The sequence below is a fragment of the Tupaia chinensis genome, unplaced genomic scaffold (genome assembly GCF_000334495.1).
Source record: "Tupaia chinensis unplaced genomic scaffold, TupChi_1.0 Scaffold000047_1, whole genome shotgun sequence".
Classification (NCBI taxonomy): domain Eukaryota; kingdom Metazoa; phylum Chordata; class Mammalia; order Scandentia; family Tupaiidae; genus Tupaia; species Tupaia belangeri.
This window is the reverse complement of record NW_006159505.1, coordinates 4,471,734-4,489,749: the sequence shown is the minus strand read 5'-3', so window position 1 is coordinate 4,489,749 and position 18,016 is coordinate 4,471,734. Positions and strand designations below refer to the sequence as shown.

General features: G+C 57.0%; 1 protein-coding gene across 2 annotated transcripts in view; it reads left to right on the top strand.

The window, feature by feature from the left end:
* Positions 1–18,016, top strand: part of GDPD5 (glycerophosphodiester phosphodiesterase domain containing 5) — a 94,755-nt gene extending 76,739 nt beyond the window's left edge. The window contains exons 1-11 of one of the 2 annotated variants that reach the window (XM_027774214.1): positions 1,715–1,833; positions 2,119–2,212; positions 2,501–2,646; positions 7,937–8,019; positions 9,433–9,583; positions 10,144–10,362; positions 11,047–11,204; positions 11,426–11,573; positions 12,980–13,062; positions 15,682–15,794; positions 17,022–18,016. In XM_027774214.1, the coding sequence (XP_027630015.1) occupies positions 1,774–1,833; positions 2,119–2,212; positions 2,501–2,646; positions 7,937–8,019; positions 9,433–9,583; positions 10,144–10,362; positions 11,047–11,204; positions 11,426–11,573; positions 12,980–13,062; positions 15,682–15,794; positions 17,022–17,161 (1,395 nt within the window). In that variant the 5' untranslated portion in view covers positions 1,715–1,773 and the 3' untranslated portion in view covers positions 17,162–18,016. Of the gene's footprint in view, positions 1–1,714; positions 1,834–2,118; positions 2,213–2,500; positions 2,647–7,936; positions 8,020–9,432; positions 9,584–10,143; positions 10,363–11,046; positions 11,205–11,425; positions 11,574–12,979; positions 13,063–13,596; positions 13,612–15,681; positions 15,795–17,021 lie in introns of those variants that run through there. The other variant, XM_027774217.1, reaches the window with a different exon arrangement.

The window sequence follows — 18,016 nt, the reverse complement described above, 5'->3', positions numbered from 1 at the left end:
TCCCCCCCCCCCACACACACACACACATAACCTGGAGCTTACTGAATTCTCTTGCCATGGTAGCAGCTGCTCCCTACAGGGCCTGCATGGAGGAGGAGCCTATCAATGACCCACCCTGCCCCAAAGAGGAGCACCAGGTACCACATGACTGCACCGCAGGGTACTGGCTGAGCTGGGGCTGGTGCACTCTTCTCCAGATCAGGTTCAGTCAGCACCTAAACTCACCTCGTCCACACTCAAGGAATCCAGACTCTCTCCAAACCACTGGCCCAGGCTCCACAGCTCCCCCTGGTGTCCTGCCTCTGTCCCAGCTGCAGCTTAATGAGGGCACATTCACTGGGAGCCTCCCGCATGCCAGGAGCTCATCAGCCTTTACTGGGCACTTACTATGCAAGGGGACCCTTGAAGATGCACATGAGGGGCCGACAGGTGGCGTGGTGGTTAAGGGCTCTGGACTCCCACATGGCCAACCACAGTCTGAGTTCCGGATCTGGTGGCTTACCGTCTCACCTTCTCTCTCTCATTCTGTCCCTCTCTTGTCAAAATAAAATAAATAAATAACATTAAATAAAATAATTCTTTTAATTTTTTTTTAAAAAAGAGGTAGAGTACATAGAAAAATGAAATTAAAACAGTTTATTCTGGTGTAAATTTTTGAAATCTATAGATAGTATTTTTTTTATAATACATACTTCCCATGAACTTTATTTATGTTTAGGTCTTTGTCATAGGGTGCATGTACTCATCAGAGAGAGAGAGGGGTAGGGGGGGAGTGAGAAATCACTCTCTAGGGGAAATAGCCATGCCACAATCCCTTCTCCTCCAGTCTCTTCTCAGCATTTTGGGCACACGTGTCCACACACATGGTATGATTTTCAAGTCACCAGGTCTGGGACTTGAAATGTGGCCGGTCATGTGGGAATGCAGCGCCTGAACCACCAAGGCACCATGCCACCTGCTGGCCCCACCACAAACTTTATTTTGAATAGCCAGAGGGCACATGCACTTGCCAGAAACAAGAGAGGGAGTGGAACAAAGCCCTCTCCAACGGGGTGTGTTCACACCAGTCTCTTCTCCATTTCTCTACCCTGTTGGGATGGGGGTGGGCACACACATACTCAGTGTCTCTCTCAAGCTGCCAGGCTGGGACTGGAACCATGCAGTTGACCATATGGGATCCCGCTCCCTTAACCACCAGGCCATGGACTGTCCCCCATGAACTTGTTGAAGACCTCGTACATGTGTCAGGCTCTTCCCACACAGGATTTCACTTACTCTAACCATAACCCCGTTCACGTGATGCCATCCCCGCTTTTAGGAATGATGCCACTAAAGTTTAGCCAGCGCTACTTCTGGTGCTGGCCACTCTGCTAAGCACTTCACTTGCATTCTCTCATCTATCTTCCTCGAGCCCCTCCCAGGTAGGCACTCATGATGTCTGTTTCACAGCTCAGGGGAGACCCCTGGAAAGGTCATGTCCCATCTGTCCCCAGAGACCTGTGTCCCTCAGAGTTGCCAACCACCACCTCTGTCTCTCCCTGTCCTCTGTCCGCCCATCTCCACCTCGCTTTCCACCATGCCTGTCTCTCCCCTTCGCCCCCCCTTCCCTACTCTGTTAGCCTCTCACTCTCTCCAGCTCTCCCTCATGTCTCTCAGTCTCTCCCTCCATCCTCCCTCTCACACATGCTGGGTCCTCCCGCCTGCTCTGATCCTCTGACACCTCTCCCCCTCCAGATTGGGCTGGTGGTCATCCTGGTGTTCACAGTGGTAGCCATGGCGGCCGTGGCCCAGCTGTGGGAAGATGAGTGGGAGGTGCTGCTGATCTCCCTGCAGGTGAGCATGGGCGGCGATGGGGCCGCGGCTGCTTTCCCGGGGCTTGTAGGAGGATGCTCCAGAACACAGCTCAGAACAGGCAGGGAGGTCCGGGGTCCCACAGCAGGTCAGAGGCAGGGAGGATGCTGCAGCCAGGGTCTGAGACTCCCATGGGAGTCATAGTTGACAAATGGAGACAGGCTTGCCTGCTCCATAGATAGAGGGAGGAGGCTCGAGGACACTGGTGACAGATGGTCTGAGCACAGCTGGAAGTCACCGACCTCTGGCACTTCTTCCCACACACAGGGCACAGCACCGTTCCTGCACGTGGGGGCCCTGGCCGCGGTCACAGCACTCTCCTGGATCGTCGCGGGACAGTTTGCCCGTGCCGAGCGCTCCTGTGAGTACACCTGAGTGCAGCCTGCCCCCCAACCCCTGCAAGTGCCACAGCCAACTATCCCTGCTGGCCCGTGGATAAGGTGGGGCTCCCAATTCTGGCTCAGAGAGGCCCATGAGGATTAGAGCAGGGTCCACCTTCCCAGCAAGAACAGGGCCGCCCCCAGATCAGCTGGCTTCTGACAGGTGAGGAAGAAGGGTTCAGAGCCCCACTCCCAACCCGCCCAGGGCTCCAGGTTGGGCCCGGCAGAAGCCAACAGCTCACCAGGTGGTACTCCGGCCATGTCCGCAGCCTCCCAGGCGACCATCCTCTGTGCCTTCCTCGCCGTGGTGGCTGCCCTCTACCTGGCCCCTCTCGCCATCTGCTCTCCCTGCATCATGGAGAAAAAGGACCTGGGCCCCAAGCCCGCCCTCATCGGCCACCGCGGAGCCCCCATGGTGAGTGCCACCTGTGGGTCCTCAGCTGATGGGGGCGGGTACCCTGCCCTTCCACAGAGGGCCTTGCTGGGCAACAAGATAATACATGTGCTGTGAGAATAGCGACCTTTTAGCTCTTTCTGGGGAAGCACATGGGGAAAACTGGTGAAAAGATCCAGGATAGTACGATGGGCAGCCAGGTGGTGACACAGCGGTGGTGCAATTGAACCCGTGTGGGAGGGGTCCTGGGACCTTCCTGAGCATGCGGGGCCCATGCATGCCTGTGATTCCCACTGGGTAAGGCTGAAGGTTGAGAGCCACACGGGGGCCTTGTTGGGGTGTTGTCTCACCCTTGAATGGAAGAAATAATTAAACCGTTTTAAAAAGGAGAGGGAGCTGGATCATGTATGGCCTACCATAGTTTGAATTCCAGCCCTGGCTCCTTGTCAAACACACTGGGCACATGTGCATGCATCCCCAGATCCCGAAAGGAGGAAGAAATGGAGAGAAGGGATTGTGGTGTGACCATACTCCATGAAGGTGTTTTCTCCTCGCTCTCTCTCTCTCTTTCTGTCTCTCTATCTCTATCTCTGGTGAGCACACGTGCCCTCTGGCAATTAAAAAAATTGCTTGATGAGGCCAGCAGGTGGTGTGATGGTTAAGGCACTGGACTCCCATGTAGTCGACTGCGGTTTGAGTCCCAGACCTGATGACTTGCTTTCTCACTTTTCCTCTCTCTATCTCTGTCTCTCTCTGGCAAGCACAGAGTGCGTCTGTCTCCTATGGCAAAAACCTAAGGGGAAAAACAAAAGAAAAGCAAAGCTTGGATGGGACCAGAGTTTGCAGAGCTCAGAAGGCATCTGGCTAAAAAGATTGAAACGTTATCCTGAGCACCTCACGGAGAGGCAGGAAGGCTTTAGGCTGGGGCCAGACATGGCCAGGTTTCAGGTTAGGGGGGGTTCAGGAGAGAGAGACTGGGCCGAGGGCTGTGACCAGGCAGCAGGAGAACCCCCAGGCTATGCGTGCTGTGGGGGTGGGGGGCAACTATGGAGTTGGGAGGTGTCAGCCTCCACCGTTCTGCCACCCAGGGGCCGTCGGCCATGCAGGAGAGCTGAGGTAGGGGGTGGCTGGAAATCTCACAGGCCACGTCAGCTGTGAGCTGAGCAGCCTGTGCCGCCTCTGTGCCTCATCTCGCACAATGTTGCACACACAGGTGCAAGTGCGTGACCGTGTCCTCATGTGAGAACAGCAAGAATGCCTGCATGGCCTCATGAGAAGCAGGTCTCGGTGAATGTGAAGGCCCCAGACATGCACTGACATGCAGAAACCTGCTACCTTGAGCACTCCCCACTTGGGACCAGGGGCTCCTTGCCCATGGAAGTCTCAAACCTGCACTTCTCATAGAGGTAGTTTGCCCTCAACCCAGGGACTTTGGGACCCTCCTGGGGTTTGGTCTATGGTAGGAGTTCAGCTTTGTCATCGGATTTCAGAGTTCAAAAGGGGGCCTTCAATAACTTTTTAAAAGAGGTTTTTGCCTTAGGGCATGTACACTCACCAGAAACGGAGAGAGACAGAGATAGTGAGAGGGAAAGTGAGAAATCACCCTCCAGGGAAGATGGCCATGCCACAATCCCTTTTCCTCCTTCCCCCTCCCAGGATTTTGGGCACACACGCACATGTGACTTGAACCAAGGTCAGCCATGTGTAAGTCCAGCAACATAACCACTATGCTATTTACTGGCCCCCATAATAACCTTTTGAAGGATGTGCTGCATCTGCTGCTGCTGCAAATCACCCTGAAATCCTCCTACTGGGCATAGTAGGTATTACTTTCCAGAGGCCCATGCCCTGGGCTGGACACTGGTGCCCTCCACAAAACCCTTCCTCAAGGTTGGCCCTGGCCCTGACCCTGGCCCTGACCCTGGGCTCTCTGGAAGCAGTGGCTAGGATTTAGACTTGGGTCCAATTTTACCACATGCTGCCTGTGAGCCTCGAGAGTCACAAGTCTCCTCCAAGCCTCAGAATTAGTGATACCATGCCAGTGGCTATTGGAGGAAGCGTGGCCTTCCAAGACCCTCCCAAGGGGTCCACGTGTCATGGGTGAGGGTGGGGGGCTCTCTTGTCAGAGCTTGAGATTTCCCATATCACCTGCTCTGGACGCCAGAGGACACACATGGTGTGCCAATGCAGGATGGTGGCAGGGAAGTGAGCCAGGGTTGTTTTCTTCAGCAGAAAAATGTCAAGCATACATGCAAGTGGTGACAATAGTATAAGATAGGGGTTCCCAACCCCTGGGCCACGGCCCATGGCCTGTTAGGAACCGGGCCATACGGCAGGAAGTGAGTGGTGGGCGAGGTCAGAGCTTCATCTGTATTTACAGCCACTCCCCATTACTCGCGTTACTGACTGAGCCTGGCCACCTGTCAGATAAGCAGCACTGGGTTCTCATAGGAGCACGAACCCTCTTATAAACTGTGCGTAGGAGAGGTCTAGGTCGTGTGCTCTTGTAAATGATCACCACCCCCCTCCATCCACAGAAAAATTGTCTTCCATGAAACCAGTCCCTGGTGCCAAAAAGGTAGGGGACCACTGTTACAAGGAATCTTGTCACAAAGATCAGTCTAACGGGCCTAACCCCGCCTTCAGCCCTTATCAACATTTTGCTCTTCTTGCTTCATCTCCCTACCCCCTTTCCCCCTGCTGTAGGAAAGCAAATCCCAGATATCATATCGTTTTACACACTCCAGAGTGTATCTAACCAGAACCGCAGTGCTGTTCTTACGGCAGCCAAGTAACAGCAATTCCCTAATGCTTTCTGATTCATGTTCGATTTTCCTTTGTTGCCTCAAAAACAACTTTTTCTATTGTTAGTTCAGTTGTTCAAAATCAGGATTCAAACAAGGCCCGCAAAGTACATCTGGCCGACCTGTCTGCTAGGTCTCTGTCAGCCGTCACAAGCCCCCCACTTCTCCCTGATGCTATTCACTGGCTGAGGAAGCCCCGTGATTTGTCCTGTAGAACAGCTCCCATCACACGTCTGTCTGGTAGTGTGCTCTTGGGGGGTTTTGAGGGCTGTCAAGGGTCTGCTCTGTGTGTCCCTGTGAATGCATGGGGATCAGTGTCTACCCCTGTGTGTATCCGCGTGTGGGTCCTCAGACAATATCGGGGTTGAGGTGCTGACCCTGGGCCTGTGGATCTATCTGTGATTGGCCCAGGTACACATCTCTGTCTTGGGGGCTGTGTCTGTGTACCCCAAATGTGTTGTTTCTGAGGCTGAGGCTGTGTGTGTGTGTGTGTGTGTGTGTGTGTGTGTGTGGTCAGACTGTCCAGATGTAGGGCTCTTAACCACAGTGTCCTGCTCCCCTGAGTGTAACAACCTTCCAGCCCAACCATGCCCTCACTACGGAACCCTACTTGGACTTGCCTCGGCCGGACGGAGTTCTGAGATGGGAACGAAGATCTAGCCCAGAATCCCCACATGCTTCTTGGGTCCTTCCTGAAGCCCTGAGGCTGGCCAAGGAGGACAGTTTCCCTGCCTCTTCTTCCAGACAGCCAGCACTTCACCCAGGGGATGGGGATTACCTGTGTATAGAGCTTCCAGAAAATCGACCACCCCCTCCAAAAAAAAAAACCTTTCGGTGCCCCCAGGTCCTCATAGCTCCTTCTAACCTTCTTCAATCTACCTGCTACAGCCCCAGCCATGCAGGAGGAAGCACGGGCGCCCCCTGAGAGGCCACCGTGAGGGGCCTGGCTGCAGGATGCGTAGAGGGCAGGTAGAAGATTCCAGGTCCCCTCCTCCCCTGCCGGCTCACACAGCCCTATGGGTTGGAAGGCAGACTGGGAGATGGACCCAAGGCGGCTTTGCCCTGAGGCAAGGGGAAGGGAAGAATTCACATTACAGAGACCCCACTGTGCACCAGCCCGTTTCATAGCCAAAGAAACCAAACCCCTGAGTTGGCCTGAGAAGCGGACTTGTCCTTTTCCATCAGCCCCGAAGTCCTAGCAGAGAGTGTATGGCAGTTGAGGATAGTGTGGTATGAGGGACAAAAGTGGAGACCAGCGCATCCTGGATGGGAACTGGATCAACCCTGAATCCTTCTGGCCCCATCCCTCCCTCTGTCCTCTGCTGTACCCTGGAGGCTGGTCTAAGCCTAATCCTTGTTTGATGCTGACCCCTAGTGGCAGCAAAGAGTATGACGGTGTTCTCAGACCAGGCAGAAGGTGACTGAGAGGTGGTGGACTGAGAACCCCCACTTCTCTCACCTTTAAGGACCCTCAGAGAACAATGAGTACACATCCCCAAGGGGAAAATGGGGAAACTGAGGCAGTAGGAAGAATAAATGAGCCCAAGATGGTAAACCTAGTTAATGGCAGAGGTAAGGCAAGAACCAGGATCTTCCGATTAATACACTTTAGTGCCAACAGCTGCTGTCTATTACGCCCTGTCAGCAGCGTGCTAGGGCGTCTTGTCCGTGGAACAGCCCGGCGAGGGAGATGGCATTGTCATGTGTGCCTAGGTGAGGAAACTGGTTACTCTACTGAAACTAGAGCCAATCTATCCCTCCACCCAGGATCCTCACCTGGACTCAGCTCAGGGCAGAGCCAGGAGAGAAACCTCCCATTCAACCCAACCCAAGGCTTCCACAGAGCCACAGCGGACTGAAAGAAAAAAAGCCCTCCCACCCCCATGCCTAGCCCAGTGCCTGCAATACGGGCAATGATAATATAGTGGTCAGAGCTGCTGTTTCTTAAGTGCTAGCTAACTTGTATCTCTGGCACTTATAGATGTTAGCCCTAATCATTCTGGCCTCCTGCTTCCCTCAAAAGAGTCCCATGAAGTGGGCCAGCAGGTGGCATAGTGGTTAAAGCACTGGATTCCCACATGGTTGACCATAGTTCAAGTCCCAGACCAGGCAGCTTGAAACTCACACCAGGTGCATGTGCGTGCATACCGAAAATCCTGAGAGGAGAGTTGAGGAGTAGGGACTGCAGAATGGCCATCCCCTTCGAGGGATGATTTCTCACTTTCTGTCTGTCTCTGTCTCTGTCTCTCTGGGGAACACATGCACCCTATAGCAAAAGTCTCTTGCAACAAACAAAAAAAGACCCATGAAGTAGGCATGATTTAACAGGTGAGGAAGCTGAGTGTCAGAGAAGCTGAGTGGGTGCCCAGGGTCTCATGGCTACTCTGCAGAGGCAGCAGAGTTAGAAACAGGTCTACCCGAGCCTTCCAACATGGAAGACTCTCCTCTCGCTTGGGAGGGGTACATTGGCTGAATCTCGGCTCTCCCCTGTCCACCCCCCTCCTCAGCTGGCTCCAGAGCACACGCTGATGTCCTTCCGGAAGGCCCTGGAGCAGAAGCTGTACGGGCTCCAGGCTGACGTCACCATCAGGTAGGTTGGGGGATGCCGCCCTCCCCCACCCCCAGCACCTACATGCAGGTCTCTGCTGGGGGAACCTCCTGTCCCAGAGTCTCAGAGGTGAGAGGGTCGGGAGTTAGTTTATCTGTGGCAGGGCAGGCTCCCTGTTGGCACAAATAAGCCTTGTGCCAAACTCCAGGATACATAACAGAGAAAGAACAGATGTCCTTGGTTCGTGCAGCGGTAAGGGTGAGGCTTGGAGACTTGCCAGGGATCCACTTGAACCAAACAACTAGATCTATATGGTTCTGTGTGATAGAGCTCGGACACTGATGAGTGAAAAAAGCAGGTTGCAGGGTAATACGATCACCTTGATGCCAGTGATTGTAAAAGATCACACAGAGTGGGACCAGCAGTTAGCGTAATGGCTATGTCACTGGACTCCCATGTAGTCGACCACGGTTCGAGTCCTGGGCCCGGTGGCTTAAACTCACGCTGGGCACGTGTGCGTGCATGCCCAAGATCCCGAGAGGAGAATGGAGGAGAAGGGATTGCGGCGTGGCCATCCCCCCTGGGGGGTGATTTCTCGCTTTCTGTCTCTCTGTCTCTCTGTGTATGTCTGGCGAGCGTACACACCCTATAGCAAAAACCTCTCCAAAAGAAAAAGAATAAAAGATCACACAGAGTGATACATAGTTTCCTATGTGTAGATACGTAGGCACATATTAGCATGAATGGCAGGAAGAATCCACACCACTCTCTTAATAGGGGTTATCGCTAAGAAAGGGAGTGGGGCGGGGCTGCCATGTACAGTGGCACAGGTTGTACACTGAACAAGAACAGCGTATTGGTGGGGACACTGTTCCCAGTGAAGGCGTAAGAGTTGTGTATTTATCACAACTTCCTCTCGGATGGTAAAAACGCCTTGAGGAATGGGGCCGCAGGTACCCTTTACTGTTCCACACTAAGACGCCATATGAACTGGTGGAGTACATGGGCTGACGGAGGAAGCGGAGGTAGAATTTGTCACATGTGTGCTGTTCTCGTGGTATCACATGGACTTGGAATCAAGCCAGGTTCTACCACTTGCTGTCTGTGGGCCTCGAGTTAGGTACCTCCCTCTGCTAGCCCCAGTTTCCCATTATCAAACGAGGTAGTACCTCCCTTCCCAGGTTGCTAAGAAAACAGGCCCAACCTTCTCCCAGCCTTCCCTCTGCAGCAGTCCCCACCCCTGTCCAGAGACAGGGGGTTGACTCAGGGGTCACCCACCTGCTCACTGTGCTCCCTGTGCAGACAAGGAGCCAGTAGCAGAGATGAGCAGAGCCAGCGGGACCCCGTGGTGGCGGGAGGACAGTGCAGTATCACTGGTGGGCATGGAGGGACCTCAGCAGGTAGTGATGTGAGAGACCTAGGTGGGTAGTGACGCAGCGGCCCCACTTCCCACAGCCTGGACGGTGTGCCCTTCCTCATGCATGACGCCACCCTGCGACGGACCACCAACGTGGAGGAGGAGTTCCCGGAACTGGCACGCAGGCCGGCCTCCATGCTCAACTGGACCGTCCTACAGAGGCTCAACGCTGGCCAGTGGTTCCTGAAGGTCTGCCTGCACCTGCACCTCCACGACCCACCCCGAGAGCACCCCTACCACGGCAGCTTCCTCAACGTCACTGGTCCATTCTTGGGTGTGGAAGACATGGGTGGGGACCCCCAGGAGCAGAGAGGCAGGGGTGGGCAGGAGCTCAGGTGACCTCCCCATTCCCAGAGCTTCTTGGCCTACAGCTGAGCTCCCACTGCAGCCCAGATGTCACGCTGTCACGGCTGGTTCTGGGGGGCCCCCCTCAGGAAAGGTTGATGGTGATGACCACCGTTCATTGTTAAAACTGGTGACGGTAGAACTGGGGAGGTTGGTCTTCTGGTCTGAAATGCTCTGCAAGCAGAACGTGCTGGGGTCTGGGAGCCATTCCAAGTACATCGTTCTCAATAATCAAGGTGCGGGGATCAAACGGCAAGGGCTGGCAGGGGTGGGGAGGACCTGAGTGCCCCCATAGACACAGCCAGCAACTGCCTGATACACATACCAGCAGACTGCTGACCCCGGAAGACTCCTGAGGGCCCCAGAGGGCTGGTAGCACAGCCAGTATGTCACTGTCTCTGTAGACTGACCCCTTCTGGACGGCTGGCTCCCTGTCGCCGGCCGACCACAGGGAAGCCCAGAACCAGTCCGTCTGCAGCCTTGCAGAGCTCCTGGAGCTGGCCAAGGGTAATGCCACACTGCTGCTCAACCTCCACGACCCACCCCGAGAGCACCCCTACCACGGCAGCTTCCTCAACGTCACTGTGGAAGCCGTGCTGCGTTCCGGCTTCCCCCAGCACCAGGTGAGGCCCTGCAGCTCCACCCCTGCATCTCCGCTCCAGACATCCTTCTCACATTTGTAAAACGGGGGCACACACCCCTCACCACAGTGACAGGGTCATCTGCAGATGACAGAACAGCTTGGAAGTCTATTTTTATTTTTTGGTATAGGGTGTGTGCGCTCGCTGGAGAGACAGAGAGACAGAAAGCGAGAAATCACCCCTCAGAGACATGGCCACGCTGCCATCCCTTCTCCTCCCGGGAACTTAGGCACACATGCACATGCACCCAGCATAAGTTTTAAGCCACTGAGTCCAGGACTCAACCCGCAGTGAGCCAGGTGGGAGTCCAGTAACTTAACCATTAGGCCATCTGCTGGTCCCACCTGAAAGTCTTTTAAAATGACAAAGGGCAGAAGCAGTGAAGTCTGGCCCGTGTCACCTGGTGTGCTATTTTGAGACTAGAGAAATCTGACCCCAACTGATGACAGCACGCCTGGAGTAGTGGGTACAGAGTTGCCCATCTTGTGACGATGGTCCAGAAGGGAAGCTTCCTACGTAGCTGAGGCCAGGTTGTCCCCGTTAATCTCGCTTTTCCCTGTGCCAAGCCTCGTCGCTCTCAGCCCTTGCAAGGGCTCCAAGTGGAAAGGAGCCCTCACCCCATTTTGCGGGAGAGAAATCTGATCACCCCCCACACACACACTGCAGGTCCTGTGGCTGCCGAACAGGCAGCGGCCCCTGGTGCGGAAGGTGGCTCCCGGCTTCCAGCAGACGTCCGGCACCAAAGAGGCAGTCGCCAGCCTGCGGAAAGGCCACATCCAGCGGCTGAACCTGCGCTACACTCAGGTGTCCCGCCTGGAGCTCAGGTGCCCCCCTGCCCGACCCCAGCTCACCCAGAGGAGGGCTGGGCATAGGGACTCAGGCCCATGGGATTCAGAGATGAGGGGGTAAGAGTTCATGTCCGGGAGCGGACCTTCCTCCCTGGGGGCTGTGGTGAGACGGCAGGAGAGGTTCAGACTTCACCAGGCGCTCACACGGGGCCCAGTCACAGGGTCCATGCAGCTGACTGACCCGTCCCTGCCCACAGGGAATACGCCTCCTGGAACCTGAGCGTCAACCTCTACACCGTCAACGCCCCCTGGCTCTTCTCCCTGCTGTGGTGTGCGGGGGTTCCCTCCGTCACTTCCGACAACGTGCATGTCCTGTCCCAGGTGCCTTCCCCACTCTGGATCATGGTGAGTCAGGAGGCTACCGGGGGGCCATGGGCATGGGGGTGTGCAGAGCTGTCCGCGGCCTCCCAGCCACTCAGCAAGCTCTGGGGAGGTGTCGGGGGTGGGATGGGGGACACACAGAGGGAGGTGTGGGTTGAGGCAAGAGAGGGATTGTCATGGCCTCTGGGGCTGCACTGAGGTACCTAGAGGACCCCAGCCTGACACACGGGGAGAAAAACACCACTTACCGACCCTAGAGAAGTAAATAGCACTGGGTTGGCTTGGTGGTTGTTTATTATATGTTATTATATTTAAAAGGAAGGGATGTCACTGGAAAAAGACAGTGATGACAGGACAAGAATAGGGGCCACTACAGTCTGCTCAGAAGACAGCAATAAAACCGGGTGTCCACTGGTGGACTGAGCACCTGCAGACAGGCCAGCTCCCAGCTCTGCTCTGTCCCCAAGGGTGTGGGGAGCCATCACGCTCCCTCCTGTGTGGGCTGGAGGCTCCCTCTGCCACCCCCACCCTGAGGGTGTAGAAAGCAGGTGAAGAGTCCTGATGGCAAAGAGGGTACCGATGTCAGTGAACCTGGTCTCAGTTATGGCTGGTTCCCAGGAGAGGGGGTAGACGGCTGGGGAAAGGAAGCAGGACTGAGGGAATTCAAGCTGGGCAGGATGAAGCCTGAAGAGAGGCCTGGGAGAGGCGGAAAGGCTTCGGACAGGGGGCTTCGGGTGCAGGAATTTATCACAGTCCCTCCAAAACCGTGAAGGCTTCCCTTCAGTTTTCGCCTGCCTGTTGTCCTTAAAACCCTCCAAAAGCTCTGCTTGGGGGACCATGTCGCTGGTGTCCAGGGCAGCAGCAAGCCGGGCATTCTGAGAATGCCAGGCCACAGGGCGCTGACTCACAGAAACCTCCCATCCCTCCTCCCCAGTTCCCCTGAGTTGGAGGAGGCGTTGCCCACCCCGGGCCCTCTTTGTGTCTCCAGGCGATGACCATGAAGCCCCCATGCCCATGCCCTCCAGGCCTCAAGCACTGACATGTGTACTCTTACCCCACACGGATGCCATGCACCTCTTCACCAGGCCACATGCCATCTGCTGGGCCCATCACACCTCACATTCACATACCTGTCTGTCATTATGCGGCTCCTGCCAGGAGGCCCCTGAAGTATATAAGCCTCCAGGTCAACACACACCACATCTGTCTACCCTGAGCACCAAAGCTCGCGTACACAGTGCCAGACCCAGGCCCACAGTGCCCAGGGCCCACTGCAAGATGCAGCTATCTCTGGCCCCCAAGCCTGCTGCAGGTCCTCCCCTTCCCCACCCCCTGTGGTCACATGAGGCCCTCTGGCACACAGACCCTTGGTCTGGAACTTCGGTCTGGATGGGCCATGATTGGAGGATGCCTCTGCTATCTGTCCCCAGCCCCCGGACGAGTACTGTCTCCTGTGGGTCACTGCCGACCTGATCTCCTTCACGCTCATCGTGGGCATCTTTGTGCTCCAGAAGTGAGTAGACGCTGACCATCCCAGGCCCTCCCGACCCGATGGCAGGCCTATCCCCACCCCAGCCAGGGAAGCCTACCCTGAGCCCTGAGCCCTTGGCCAGAAGTGGGGCTGGCTGGGGAGAAGGAAGGAGTCTAAGTGGCCCCCAATGTGTCTTTCCTCAACCAGAGGCTAAGGGCTTTTGGGACAAGCACCTGCTAGGAGCCCGGAGCCAGGCTCCATGTGCTCTGCTGTGGGTGAATTCTGGCCTTGTGGCTGGCCTGCTCACCCGACCACCAGGGCCTGGGCTCCCACCAGCACTCAGCATTCGCTCCTGCCCCACTCCTCGGGATGACAGCTGGGACCGTGTTTGTAGTGGGGAGGTGTGGTTGGCCCAGGGAGGGTTTCAGGCCAGCCTGGGGCCCCAACCCAGCCAGGACCCAAGGGCAGGGGTTCTCTTCTTGACTGACGTTCTCTCTCTGCCCCATCCTGGTCTGATCGGCGCATGTCCCTCCTCTCTCCCCTCCCCTCCCTCTGCTGCACTCTGGCATCTCACAGCTATCACTCGATCAGGTAATTCTGGTGTGTTCCTCCTCCTCTTCCTCTTCTCCCTTCTTACTCTCCCCTCTCCAACTCTGTTGGAAACCCTGCCGTGCACCACGCTCTGTTCCTGGGTCACCCTTGCCAACATGTCCCCTTGCCTGAAGTCCCCTACTTCCTCCCGGCCACCCCCTTCTGCTCTGCCCATCTCGCCATGTGTGTCCCTCTGCTCTGTGTCCCTCCTCATCTCTGCAGATGGGGGCCAGCATGTCCTTGACAGGTTCCTGACCTGGCCTCTCAGCACCAGTGTCTCCCCCTCAGGGAGGGGTCCCTGTCTGGGTACCCCAGCCCCGAGTCCAGCACTCACAGGGGCCTTCACCCTGCCCCCTCTCTGTCTCTCTCTTCCTGTGTTGGCTTCTTCCCGTCTGGGTTTGTCTCTTTCTATCTCTTCCTTACTTTCTGTCTCTGACCTTGCCTCTGCTCTCCACCCCTAAACATACAGCCTCTCCCCATTTCTCTGGGGAGGACCCACAATGGCTGAGCTTCCTGTCCTGGATGTGCCTGGCTGCAGAGACTCTGGCCATCCGTCCTCCTAGATTTTAATGTTAATTTCCAAAATGAGATCTAGACTTAGGGGTCCAAGCTCCCCTGGTTAAGTGCCTTAGGCTGCCCCCTGTGTTCCCTAGCTGTGGGACCGATCCCCAGGGCACATTTACCCCATCTTCCGTCCTCTGTCATGCTGGCTGGGGCTGGGCTGGGGCTGGGCTGGAGCTGGGCTGGGGCTGGGCTGGGACCGCAGCAAAGAGCCGGCCTTCCCACGTGGAGCCCTGGCGTGGTGAGGAGGCTGCCTGTGATGGCGCTGGGAGCTGTCACTGACATGCTGGGCCCACTCAGATACAGCCAGGGTGTCAGGAGAGGTCTGAGGGAGAAGGGGACCCTGGGGGACAAGGCAGAGAGAATATCGTTTCCCTGTGGACCTCACTCTTCTGATGTTCACTCAGTGAACACTTGGCGCCTGTGACAGGGCATCGAGTTGAGGCTGGTGCTGGGGACATGCAGTGAGTAAGGATCGCAGGGCCGCCAGCTCAGCCAGAGCCCAGGTGCCCTCCCGCTGCCTCCTGCTTCCCCTTGTCTGCCGTGTTCATCCCCCTCTGCTTGTCCACCCATCTGTCTACTCCTGCCGCACTGACCTCACCTGGAATCTCACCACTGATGTCTTATGGAGTCATGACTCTCCCCACCCACCCCTGCAGAGTCCAGAACCCCGGGGAGGTGGCTCTAGTGTCCAAGCTGACCACGTACTCCTTGCTGGGGCAAGGGGCAGCGGCCCAGCAAATCCTCTGCCGAGATTGCTGGGAAAGTCTACATCAGAGGCCGTGGTTTGGGGCATGTTCAGAGGAACCACAATAGAGAAAGCAGCCCCCTGAGCTGAATAGGGACCAAGGGTCTCCCACTCTGTGCCTGGTCCCTGCAAACCCTGTGCTCACCCCACTATGCCCTGGTCTCAGCCAGCAGGCCTGAGCCTACCTCTCCCTACTGGGTGTCTAAAGCAGACAGCCCACCAGAGTCTTCTAACACCCTTCCTCATGAGCCTCCAAGACCAGGTCTGAGCCAAGCCCCACATGGCCCACCCTTGCCTCCTGCTTTCCTTCTCTCCCACTCTGCGGTCTCCCCTCTGGCTTTGCTCAGTCCAGCCATGATGGTGGAGCTGCAGGAGACATCAGTTGGGACTCCCTGAGACTGGTGTGTGCCCAGGGCAGGTCCTAAAGGCATGCCTACTAAGGCCCTTCTTCCCCACATTCGTCCCATCCAGAAAGAGCCAGGGGCATAGCCGGGGCACCTGAGGCACAGCTAACCAACCTGGTCAGGGCACTGCCTCAGTGCGGGAGGTAGCGGGGAAGCGGGAGAACCCTGGCTGAGAGTCAGGAAACTGATTCCAGCCCCAGCTCTGTCCCTCTCCTGGCTCGGTTTCCCACCTGTACTGTGGGACAAGAGGCTTGCTGGTCTCTCAGGCCACGTCCAGAGAGGCTCTGGAAGCAGGTAGGATCCCTGCTCCAGCGAGGGAGCGGGGAGGGGCCTGATGCCCATGGGCCATGTCTGCAGGTGGCGCCTGGGTGGCATTCGGAGCTACAACCCTGAGCAGATCATGCTGAGTGCTGCGGTGTGTCGGGCCAGCCGGGACGTCAGCATCATGAAAGAGAAGCTGATTTTCTCAGGTATGCAGCCCACAGGCAGGCCGGGCAGGTGCTGGGCTCTGGCCTGCACACCCCGTAACCCGCATGTGCATATGGATGTGTAAGCACGCACACTTACGTGCAGCCCACACAGGCGGGCATACATAAACCCACTGGGTTCATACCTGCACGTGTGCAAGGGCCTGGCACATATACACGCACCTCCACCTGCTGTCAGCAAGCCTAGTCCTGTGGCACAGTCGGTGCTGTGGGCAGTGGGCAGGGGCACATGCAGGGATCCCGGAAGGACTGGGAGCTCTTTCAAAGGCCTGCCCCCTTCGCCTGGGTCTTACACAGACATTGACTCGCCCCTGGTCTCCGCCAGTCCCCACGACATTCCCAGTGTGCTGGAGGAGGCAGCTGGGTAGACAGACATGTCACCAGAGCCCTCAGAGACGGGGGTGCTGAGCAGAAGGGTAGGGTCAGCTCCTGGTGGCAGTGGGGACGAAGGTCTGGATGACTGACAGTTGAAGTGGGAGAGTAGGTAGGAGGGGCCTAGTAATGGGTTTGTGGTGAGGGCTGGGTGGGAGGAGGGAAGGAAGGGCCTTCCAGGTGGGACCAGTAGGTGCTCAGAGGTAGGAGGGAGCACTGCAGGCCTGGCCTCCAGACTGTGAGACCACTCTGCAGGGCCAAGCTCTGCTCAGCAGACCCTTCTCGGCCTCTACTCTGTGCCCAGCCTCTGCCAGGCACTGGGGAGGCAGATTTCCAGACCCCATCCCACCCTTGAGATGCTCAGGTCTGCCAGGGTCCAGGCAGCAGCTGTATAGGCGGCGATCAGGGCAGAGGGAAGCAGGGCTTCAAGGGCCTTTAAGAGGTCCCGTCCCACTCTGGATGGCTTAGAGAGGGCTTCCAGGAGGCTTGAGCCAGATTTTAAGGAAGGGAGGTGTGAACAGGGAGACCATCCCAGGAGAGGGCCCACTATGTGCAAAGGCCCTGAGGAGGGCAATCATGTGGTGCCCAGCTCTGGTGAGCACGGGTGGTTTTCTGCTTTGGGGGAGTGGAGTTCCAGGGACAGCAACTGAGGCCAGAGGGCTCAACAGGCTTCGGAGTGCCCTGAACACCAGGCCCGACGTCAGCTGTAACCCAGTGGTTTCATCAGCCTCCCAGTGCCCAAGCAGCAGGTGCGGCAGGCGACCCCCACAGCCATCTGCAGGCCATCCCCCGGGCCCCCTCCCCTCCGCTCACGTTCTGTCTCCCTTGGCCCGCCAGAAATCAGCGATGGCGTGGAGGTCTCCGATGAGCTCTCCGTGTGTTCAGACAACAGTTACGACACGTATGCCAATAGCACCACCACCTCCGCAGGCTCCCGAGGGGGTGGCAACCGCGCCAAGACTCACAGACCGGAGTGAACACTAGCTGAAGACCTGTCTGTCCCAGTCTGTACCTAATGTAGAAGTCAGGGGATCAGGAGAGCTGGCAGGAGCATGTCTGGACCCAGCGTGCTCTGGGATCCCCTCCACGGTCTCCTCATGGGCTCCAGTCTATCAGCCGCAGCCTCTCTTAGAGGCTCCTCTTCCCCCTGAGGCCCAGCTGGGCCAGCACTCCAGCCCCTGCAGGCCTGGGGCTCTTCTGGGAAGTGCAGGGCCAGGGGCCCAGTTCCTCCTGAGGGTGCCTTGCATCCAGATCTGGAAACTCTGATGGGTCACTGAGCCATGCCATGCCCTGTGGCAATGAAGGATGTGGAGACTCACCTAGGCCCACCGTGTCTGTCCTGTCCATGCCACAAGCTGATGGAATCTCCATTTCTAAGCTGCCTCAAGGGCCTGACCTGGGCCTTTCCCCCCAGCAGCCCTGCTCCTAACATTGTCTCAAAGCACAAGGATCTTCTGCCCAGAGGCAGGCCAGCCACAGCGTGAGACCCGACCTCCTTCCTGCCCAGCCTCTCACCACAGCCAGCCCTGGTGCTGGGAGAGGGTCCAAGCCATGACCCTTGGGATCTGCTGAAGACAGCCAGAAGCTCAAGTTCAAGCTGCTCAACCCCCCGCCCAAGTGTCCAGCAGGCCTCTGGGACAGGGCGGTTCCGAGGCCCAGAAGACTCACAGACTGATATGACTCAGGTCCCATCAGTGGCCACAGGGGGCAGGGGCCACCCGGGAAAGGTGTTCTGGGCATGATCTAGGGTGGGTGTGTGGCCAGGCAGGCCTGCAATGGAGGGGCCCGAGGACCTGGTGAAGACGATTAAAGCTGCCATCTTGCTGTGTGTG